The sequence below is a fragment of the Rhea americana genome, unplaced genomic scaffold (assembly GCF_003343005.1).
Source record: "Rhea americana isolate MKP2758 unplaced genomic scaffold, rheAme1 scaffold_178, whole genome shotgun sequence".
NCBI lineage: Eukaryota > Metazoa > Chordata > Aves > Rheiformes > Rheidae > Rhea > Rhea americana.
In genome coordinates, this window is record NW_028185905.1 from 332,401 (window position 1) to 342,811 (window position 10,411).

Sequence of the window (10,411 nt, forward strand, 5' to 3'; positions counted from 1 at the left end):
CTTCTGTGGAAAGCTCAAGCGAAATGTTAAGATGTTTTTCTGACCATATTTCTGAAGATTATAACCTACCCAAGCTAGCCGTGTTTATCAGTAAAAATAGTGATATTTGATATTTTTATTTGATAGTTGATAGTTTTATTGCTGAACAGTTTAAAACAATTTGTATGGAAGGGGAGTAGCTGGCACTGAACTGCAGAATCCTTAAGCTGGAGGGGACCTGCGGGGGGTGAGGGCCACCTCCACCCAGGGCCGGGCCACCTCCACCCAGGGCCGGGCCACCTCCACCCAGGGCCGGGCCACCTCCACCCAGGGCCGGCCCAGCTTCGTTGCTGGCTGCTCAGGGCCCTGCTCGGCTGAATTTTGAGCACCTCTGAGGCTGGAGATGCCACCGCGTTTGACCACCCTTATTGTGAATTTTTCCCCCTAGTATCTGGTCGGGGTTTTCATTCTTGCAACTTGCGTGCTGTGCCCCGCAGCCCCAAGAGAAGAGCCTGGCTCTGCCTGCGCGTCCCAGGAGGCAGCCGAGGACAGCAGCGAGGTCCCCCGGGCTGGGCACCCCCGGCACTCTCAGCCTCTCCGGTTCTTCTCTGCCGTGATTAGCTCAGTGCTTCCAAAGACATGCAAAGCTCATGGTGACGCATCATTTGTCCTCTTTTGCATCTTGGTCCCGTTGTCTCATGCCARCTTTCCTCTCCCTCAAATCCCTCCGGTATCTGTTGTGCTCTGTTGTCTATTGGCAGAAGTTTCTGCTAAAGCACTTCCACCAAATGCCCGGCGAGTCCTCTCCCGAGGCAAGCGCAGCAGCGTGTCCGTGCAAGGTGCAGAAGGATTCCTCTGGTGCCACAAGAGCCAGCCTTCACTCACCGATCTGGTTTTATGGCTAGGTAATATATAATAGTGCATGGAGGAAAGAAAGGATGTTTGAATTTTTGACCTGCTAACCTAGAAGGACTTGGATTTTGTCTGGTGACATGGTTACCTCTGGAAGCTATGCTCTGTATCTTAAACATTTTTTTAAAAACCCAAGTGCTTTACCACTTTRTAAGGTGTTTTTGTTTGTTTGTTTTCCAGAAAATACTGAAGGGGTATCTCTGCAGCTTGGGAACACCAGAGATTTTATTATTTCTTTTGATCTCAAATTCATAACAAATGGRAGCATTTCTGTGGTTCTTGAGACAACAGAGAAAAACCAGCTCTTCACAGTACACTACGTCTCAAACACTCAGCTGATAGCTTTTAAGGACAGAGACGTCTACTATGGCATTGGGCCTAGGACTAGTTGGAGTACGGTCACAAGAGACCTGGTGACTGACCTGCGGAAGGGTGTTGGTCTCTCAAACACAAAAGCTGTAAAGCAGACAAAAATAATGCCCAAGAAAGTGGTTAGGCTGGTAGCGAAGGGGAAAGGCTTCATCGACAACATCACTATCTCGGCCACTGCCCACATGGCAGCCTTTTTCGCTGCAAGCGGTTGGCTGGTGAGGAACCAGGACGAGAAGGGGGGCTGGCCCATCATGGTGACGCGGAAACTAGGGGAAGGCTTTAAATCGCTGGACCCGGGCTGGTATTCTGCCATGGCCCAAGGGCAAGCCATCTCCACGCTCGTCAGGGCTTACCTGCTGACGAAGGACCACGTATTCCTCAGTTCAGCTTTACGGGCAACGGCACCTTACAAGCTCCCGTCGGAGCAGCACGGGGTGAAGGCGGTGTTCATGAACAGGCACGACTGGTACGAGGAGTACCCCACCTCTCCCAGCTCCTTCGTTCTCAATGGCTTCATGTACTCCTTAATTGGGCTCTACGACTTGAAGGAAACGGCAGGGGAGAAGCTGGGGAAGGAGGCAAGACTTCTCTACGAGCGGGGCATGGAGTCGCTGAAGGCCATGCTCCCCCTCTACGACACCGGCTCAGGAACCATCTACGACCTTCGGCACTTCATGCTCGGCACCGCTCCCAACTTGGCCCGCTGGGACTATCACACCACCCACATAAACCAGCTCCAGCTGCTCAGCACCATAGACGAGTCCCCCATTTTCAAAGAGTTCGTCAAGAGGTGGAAGAGCTACCTGAGAGGCGGCAGGGCAAAGCACAACTAGAGCTTACAACCAAAACCGCTGTTTCTGCTGTCTGCGGGAAGGATTGGATTGGACTCCGTAGAGCTAAACAAAGGTACATTTTAAAAGGTTGCATACTAAATTTTTATGGACTGTTTCAATGAAGTGATCCTTAAAACTGATCTCCTGAAACAATTGCATTCCAGAGCGGAAATATTTGGGTCTGCTGGGTGGGATTTGGAACAGGGTCCCATCCAAGACCCGATACAAGCTAGTATCTTCCCCTTGCTCAYCCGCCCCTAGCGTGTTCCACAGTGAAATGAGCCGCACGAGGCAACGTCTGCTTGTGCTCCTGAGTCTGGGGACGTTTTTATTTTTCCCTTTTGTAGGAAAATATTTACAGAAGCCATACAGGTCTTTAAAGTCYGGCACTTGCCTGAAAAGTTAGTATGTGGCCTCTTTTAAAATGGAGTTACGTGTGTGTATATGTTGGGAACAGCGTAACAAATCATGTGGTGTAATGCAGTAAATGTGTATTTACTTGTAGCCTGGATAGTAGACAGTGTATCTTTTTAAAGGTGTTTCTTTTTATATGGATTCTTTTCTCGAGGTGAAAAATACACAATTTTTTTAATTCTATATATTGAGATACTTAAACTGTATGTTTTCTTTAAAGCTRTGTAAACGGAAACCACATAGTCAGCGTGGAGGCTTCTCGGTCATGTTAGGTAAGCACAACGCCGCGAGGCTCGCTGGCTGCACAAAGCCTGCAAACGTGCCACGCCGTCTAGAAAGCCAAATTTCCAATCCTGTCTGAGGTTTGCTAGYGTCACCGCCTCCCCCGTCGCTGCAGTCTCTAGGTGTGGAACCGGGTGTTCTGTGCTGTATTTTCAGTTGCATCGGAGACGTTTCTGCAAGCATTGGCAACTTCGTTCCCCCAGAGACTTGTATTAAATCCTGAATGTGGCGCGGAGCTAAGTCTGAGTAGCGCATAGAAAATGTCGTTCAAGTTAATTAATGTTTTCCTATGGTGATTTTCATTTTTAACCTGCTTTACAAATATCAAGCATTTTGAAAATTAAAATGACCCCATAGGGCTTTCTAGCTCCGCTTATGTTGTAATATTAAGTTTTGCCTCTGACTGAAGTCTGACTCATTACTTAAGGGTTGTTCTGCCCACGACGCTGGTTTTCTTGGCGTGTTTTGTCCCCGTGGCTCTGGCGGGCGAGCAAGGGTATCTGTGCAATAACGAACACCTCCGACCCCGGACACTTGCGCTGTAAGGGTGCAATGTGAAAGAAACCACGAGGTTTCTTCCCTATATCTCTAAATTCTTTACACCAAGCATTAATCTGCCTTTTCAACGTTTAGATTCCTGGTTGATCCAGAAAAATAAAACCAATCAGCTGTGTCATTAGACCTGTATTGTTTAATCTGGTAGCATAGGGAATACTGGGTTAGCAGCTCTGTAGATGCCTGCTGAGCTTTGTTCTCCGAGTCCTAGACTCTACAGCTCCAAACGTTAACCAACGTGGGAAGGAGGTGTATTAGCTTTTTTCCCCCCATTAATCCTATTACATGTTGTATGTTCTAGGTATGGTTTAAGCTTAAGATGTTCATACTGAGGACAAAGTCTGTTCAAACCACAGAAAAACTGGGCACATGGACAATGCAGATCTTGATTTTCTTTTTAACTGCATTTTTTTTTYCTCACAGATACATGAAAAAGCTTTGTAATTACTTGATCTTTGCAAACACACAAAATGATCGTATCGATTCATATGAAAACTGGATGCCACAGGAGAAATTTCAATACCAAAGTTAGCAGATTTTTTTTTATTATTATTWTTTAAATACACATGCAYGCACACATGTACTTCCTTTACTGGTCCTTATTGCAATCAGAGAAATATTTTTCTTCTGCATGTTTCCTCCATCTTTTGCCCGTTTTTGATTCAGCAAATATTTTGGTATTGCTTAAGAAACAGTATCAGTGCCTTAGTGAGGCCACAATTTCCTCTTGTTTTAAGAATAGCTTGGAAACGACAGTGATCTTTCAGTATTTCATTAGAGTCAACCCAATAGCTGGTGGATAGCTTGGTTCAGAAGCAGAAGTTGGCAACGCCAGCAGAGAATGTCATGTCGGACCATCTTATCCTTAATATCTTGTTTGCATTTTTGTTTGCACATGCGTAAATTAAACCAACCTACCATCAGAGGTTGTGGAAATGAAGAGAATTAGTTTGTGGATTTTCTGATTTTCTCCTGTTGTGGTGTTCTTTTTTTTTTTTTTTTTTTTTTTTAAGAATTGTACAGTGGAAGAGGATTTGGGGACATTGGTGCCCATAACTTCATTGAATTCACTGATCTTTTTATTCCTTTGCTATTCAGTCTTCAAACTGACAAAGATCTTGGCAACTAAGATCCGTGTAATCTTTCCATGAGGCTTTTACTGTACATATAGAATTCATGGGAACCGTAGTGCGCATGGGTATATGCAAACCAGTGACACACAAGCACAACTGTAAAAGTGTGGCAGYGCTCTTTTTCTTGGCCATTGTGCAAGACGTTCACTGAAAGCTGCTATTTTCATTCACCGTGTAATTGTACTTTATTTTTTCTACATTTTCACATGTGGGATATACACCATGTGTTAAATATGCAATAAATTGTTTACAGGATGCCCTTGTAAAGGGTAGTCCTTTGTAAAGCTGTACAGACTTTGCAGTTAAGCACAATGTGCACGTTAGTTTTATATACAGCAAGACATGACTTTTTGCAGAGGGAGAGGTTCTACTATGTTTATATACAAAGTAAATGGATCAACATTTGTGCTTAATGTAAAGCTGCTTTATAAAGTTGTAAAATAAAATTTTTTTTTTTATCTTAAGAGCAGTGTGGGGTGTGTTCATTATATTGGTTGATAGCTTCTCGCCTACATGTGGTTGCAGATAAGTGCAAGCTGGTTGGGGCTCCTCTTAACGGTTTTTGGAATACCTCCTTTTAGAGAACTGTAGAAGATCGTTGCTTCAAAATAAGGTAAAAAATTATATTTCTTTGGTGATTTTGGATATCTTATGCCTGTGTTTTCATGGATGTATATTCTCTGTCTTCTCAAGTAAAGTTCATGCAGTGTATTGCAAATGTTATTTCTGTGAAATCTATCTAATTTTGAGTCTGTATAGTTTCTGTGAAGTAATGATCTTGATCAGTCACTAGATGAGTGTCCTAACGCAGATAGTCGGTTGAGCMTGTAGTGATCCATGCAGGAAGTGCATTAGTCGCTTAACTCCTATTTTCAGCTGAAAATAAGCTGGTCCTACTCTCCCTAGCCAAATTCCAACAAAAACGGAAGTAAGGCCACCTTGGTCCTCTCTGTCCCAGAGCTGGACTGGTACTTCACACCTCGGTACATAAGTGCAATAATTGCACTGGAGATGCTTTCCTGGTCTGTGGAAAGCTGTAACCATGACCTGCGCACAGCGTGTCACTTCTGACCGGTCTTTGTGCGACTGAGGTATGTAGAAGATGTTCCCACCGCTGGGCAGAGCTCGCAGTGCTTTCTCCTTGGATGAAAATATTGATTTTCATTACTTAGCAGTTTGTTAAAAATGTATGAATTGAAAATAGCAGTGGATTTAACTATGTTGTCTTGGTGATGAATTTGAATGTTTGCTGCTCAGTTTGTGGTGAAAGGAGATACATTTACCATCTGCCTGGAGTGATTGATAACTCCCATGCATGCAGCACCCTTCCTGAATGTTAAATAGCTGCTTCTATAATTTACTAATCTTTTTCCAAAAATGGAAGGAGCTATTTAAATGCCAAGTGCTCAGCATTTTAGCATATTAAACAAGATTGAGTTTTGCTATGGTGAAGTGCAAATGTGAAAAACATCCTGGCGCTCGCAATCTTGAATCTTCAGGACAGTAAATATTTTAATAGCTCATCTTGTTAAAGTTGTATCTCTAAGCAACCTGCTGAACTGCTCTCGTTCGGCGCGGCTAACCGAAGATCGGCAGCCGTGTCCGTGCCGGCGAGCAGGACGCCGGGCGAGAGCGGTGAGAGCGTCGCAGCGGCTCCCGGGGGGGCTGCGGCCGCTCCCGGCGCTGGCGCCGTCCTGGGGGCTTCTGCCCGTCCCTGGGCTCGGCCGGGCTGAGCCTGACCGATGCCGTCGCGGGGGCTTCGTCGCTTGTAGCTTCCCGCCGCCGTGCCGAGGAAACGGCTCTCGCGCGCGGGACGCGGGCGGGTGTCCGGCGTCCCGGCCGCGGACCGGCGCGCGGACCCCGCGCCGCGGCTGGCGGCGATGGTGCTTTCCAGTAAATCTCAGCAAAATGATTTTGGGTGTGAAAAGAGGCTTTGAGGCCGCTCGGGAGCGGCTTCGCTGTGCAYGCGCTGGCTCGGCCGCTGCGCTGCCCGGCGCCGGCCGGGCCCAGCACAAGCCCTAGCCGAGCGGTTCCCTGAGAAGTCGGCGGCGCCCTTCAAGTCCCTGGAGATCTGGATTCGATTTGCAGTGTTATTGCATGCTCGGCTTTTTACAGAGCGCACCGGCCTTCGCGAAAAGGTAAGGTGTCGTTGGAGATCTTTGCAAACAGGAAACTGGAAATGTGTGARGGGCCTGTATGCAGCACTGGGAGGGCTGACTCCAGGCAGAGGAGAGACGCGACCCTCGCGAGGAGCTTTGGGGAGGCGCCGCTCCCGCAGGAGAGCGTGGGGCGCCCGCCAGCTCGGGGCCGCCGTGGGTCCCAGCGGCGCTTTTCGGGAGGGCTGGCTGCTCAGCGCGACGAAAAACGCATCCCGAAACGCAGACGTCTSCGCAGAGACGTGCAAAGCAGAAGCTGCGCGGAGCGCGGCGCGACCGGGACGGCCGCGGCCCCGCTCCCAGGGCGCGAGCCCCGCGGCTGGGGCAGCGGAAAGGCTGCAGGGAACCAAGCGCTCCTGCTTCCTCTAGGATCCGTGGCAGTGCCTGTTCTCGCTGCCCTCTTCGGTTCGCAGGGGCTGCGGGAGCATCGCCGCGAGCAGCCCGGCCCCGCAAACCCTTGTTTGAACAGTCAAATGTCAGCAGAGGCAGCTGGTGGTAAACGGCCGCCTTCCGCTGCGCCTGCGTCCGGCTCCGGGGGCTCCACGCACAGCTCCGGCCAGAGCCGCCGCTCCCCTGCAAGCGCGGCTGCCCGCGCTCTTCCTTGAGGGCTTTGCCCATAAACATTTAAATTTTGTTACTCTTTTTCTCACCTTTTCAGGTGCCCTGAGGCAAAAGGGAGGCAAGGGAAAGAGTACTGSGAGGAAAAGGCAAGAAAAGAGTGTCTCGGGTGACCTTGTTTCTGCAGGTTCCTTTAAAATCCGGTTAGGTCGCTCTGGGTGGTTTGCAGGAGTCGGTGCCTGCTGCTACAGGCACGAATTGCAAATGTGAAATTTAAGGACAGCTCTGCCCGCTCCGAGCGCTCTGTCCCCGAGCTGCCCGGGCGGCTGCGCGCCGCTGCCGGCGCTCGAGGCTTGCTGCGGCGGTTGCGTTTAAGCAGCCTCGCCTGGTTTTAACCCACGCTCGTCGGTGTTTACGTCCCGGTCTGCATCTGACGTTGGGCTGAGCCCTGGCGTCTCCTGTCTGAGTCATTTTTTGATGACATGTTTTTCTGGGCTACCACCAGCAGGTAGAAACCCCCTTTATGCTTTCGCTATCCTGGTGTAAGTAAAGCAAAATACAGAAAGCGATAAAACCAGGCTCTCTTGTGCTGGCAAATACGAGGCGGACAAGGCGTGGGATGGAGGGAAGGAGCGGAGGGGAGACGGAGCGGCCCGGGGCTGGGGCGCAGCTGCGTGCAGATGTGCGCGCGTGCAGATGTGCGCGCGTGCAGGCTTTGCTTACGTGCACAGCTGGGAGGCGACGCGTGCGCTGGCCGGGGGTGCTGGAGCACAGCCGAGCGGTGGGCGTTCGCCTCCGCCCGGGGCCTGCGGGCTGGGCACATCTGCCGGGAGCTGTTTGCGTGCACATCTGGGGCTGGATGCGAACATCTGCAGGGGTTTGTTTACGTGCGCATCCGGGAGCGGACGCGCGCAGCCCGAGGGGAGGAGCGCGCGCGTCAGAGGGGGCTGCGTGCGTCCGCAGGGCTGTGCGCCTGCCCGTCTGGGGGTGGCCGTGCACATCTGGGAGCGGGGGGTGCACATCTGCAGGGATGGCACCAGCGGTGCACATGAGCGTGCAGCAGCGTGCACCGGGCCACGCGTCGCAGGTCGCGGTGACCTCCAGAGACCCAACGCGCTCACTGCACCGAATCCCCGCACCGGCCTCGCGTGCGTTACTCTAGTAAAGGCAGACGGGAGCAGCACCCGGCCGGTGCTTCGATACCGATTTTTCATTTTTCCTCCTCTCCGGCTTTTCGCTGACCTCAGCAAGAGCCGGATGCAGCGGCTCCGGCGCGGGGTGAGGGCGTCCCCCCGGCGCTGCCCGTGCCGAGCCACCGGGCACCGCGTCGGATCGCGCCCCTGCGCCCGGCCGGGGCTCGCGGTCCCGCTGCCGGGGCAGTTGCGGCCCCCGGGATCCCTCGGCTCAGCGACGCGGCCGTTCCCAGAGCCGCTCCGTGTGTGGCCGAAGGGCCTCCGACCCGAGGGCAGCGCTCCCGGGAGACGCCCGGCCTCTGCAAGCCGCAGCATTCCCGGTGGAAACGCCGTTTTCCAGTGGTTTCACCCYGGGGACCGGCGCCAGCAGCCGCTCGTGGCGGCTTTGCGCTTGCTGCTCTTCCGCAGGCGCCCCGGGTTGGAAACTCGTCGTGCCGGTTGCTGGCCCCGGAGGCTTCCYGGGCCGGCACGGCTCCGCCGAGCTCCCGCGCGCCTTGGAGCTCCTGGAAACGGCGGGTTGCAAACGCGGAGCATCGCGGTCAGCTACGTGCAGACTCCTGCAGGCTCGGTAGAAATCAGGTCCCGAAGCCGGGAGCGGCTCCGAGGCCCCGGCGCGGCGGGAGCGCTCGGACAGCGGCCGCTCCGCTGCCGCCGGCGCGGAGGAGCGCGGGGCGCTGGGCTCGGCRCCTTGACGGGTTTGTGCCAGCGCCCGTGGAAAAATAACCGGAGTCACCTGCAAGTTTTCCGACGGTTTGTTACGGCGCGGCAGCAGGCTCGGGCCCCGGGCGGGCGGGGGGGGGACTGGACCTGCGTGTCGGCCGTCGCGGGGAGGCGACGCCACCCCGGAGAACCCGCGGGAAAACCCGCGCTCGGATCCCGGCGGAGGGCGATGCCTGGCGGGACGTGGCGCGGGGCAGGACGGGTGCCGGGGTGTCCCCGGGGGCCGTCCGGAGCGGGAAGGGGCCGGATGCAGACGGGAGCGCGGGAAGTGCTTTAAAATGCCAGCAGCGGGCGGAGAGCCAGCGTCTTCCTGCTGTTTGCTGTGCGCCTGGCCGGGACGGGAGCTGCGCCCCGGAGCTGGGATCTGTGGGATCTGCTTCCTGGGACTGTGATCTGCGGGACCTGTGCCCCAGGACCGGGATCTGTGGGATCTGCACCCCGGGGGGGGGCCGGGACCTGCAGGATCTGTGCCCCAGAGCAGGTCCGGGACCAGCGGGATCTGTGCCCCAGAACCAGGATCTGCGGGATCTGCACCCCGGGACCGGGATCTGCGGGATCTGCACCCCAGGACGAGGATTCACGGGATCTGTGCCACAGAGCAGGGCTGGGATCTGTGCCCCGGGGCTGGGATCCGTGGGATCCGCGCCCAGAGCGGGGCCAGGCCCTGCTCCCCGGCCCGTCTCCCCCCGGAGCGCGGCTGGGCGCAGACGTGCGCGGGGGTCCCGGCCTGCCCTCGCCCCCCGTCCCCCGCCCCACGCGTGCGTGCAGAGCCGCCCTGCTTCGGGGCCAGTTTGCCGGCAGAGGGGGAACCGTGGCGGGCGCCTGAAGCGAGTCGCGGGCGTCGCGTGAGCCGCGGTCCAGCTCCGCATCGCCGCAGCAGCGCGGCGGCGAGACCCGGTGACGGCCGCATTTTTTCCGCGTGACTCAGCAGCGCGATTTATCGGCCCGGGGGCGGCTTTGCGCCGGGCTTGTCCAGCCCCGAGGACGGACGGACGGACGGGCGCGGGGCTGGACCCGCGCCGGGGGCTGGCCACCACCGGCGTCCCGGCGGTGGAAACGGCGCCGAGGAGGGAAATCCCGGCGGCGCCGCGGGCTGGTGGGTCCTTGCCCGAGGTTTAAGGGTGAAAAAGTGGCAACGCGGGTTCTGGGAGTTTGTCACCCGAGGGGAAGCCGTGCTGGCAGCGGAGGGTTAACRAGCTTATGCTTAGATTTATGTCAAGATATTTTCCCTTGTGATTAAGGTCTGGGATGCTGTTGCATATTCATGAGCCCTGATTTAAAGTGACCATTATTTCTTCTCCCCC

The 10,411-nt window shown here is 54.2% G+C and overlaps 1 protein-coding gene across 6 annotated transcripts in view; it reads left to right on the plus strand.

The window, feature by feature from the left end:
* The window catches only part of GLCE (glucuronic acid epimerase), a 54,646-nt gene extending 49,578 nt beyond the window's left edge, over positions 1-5,068 (plus strand). For 3 of the 6 annotated variants that reach the window (XM_085301502.1, XM_085301498.1, XM_085301501.1), the window contains exon 4: positions 1,072-5,068. In XM_085301502.1, the coding sequence (XP_085157628.1) occupies positions 1,072-2,096 (1,025 nt within the window). In that variant the 3' untranslated portion in view covers positions 2,097-5,068. The remainder of the gene's footprint in view (positions 1-1,071) is intronic. The other 3 variants (XM_085301500.1, XM_085301499.1, XR_014895409.1) reach the window with 2 other exon arrangements.
* Positions 5,069-10,411: the final 5,343 nt, after the last annotated feature.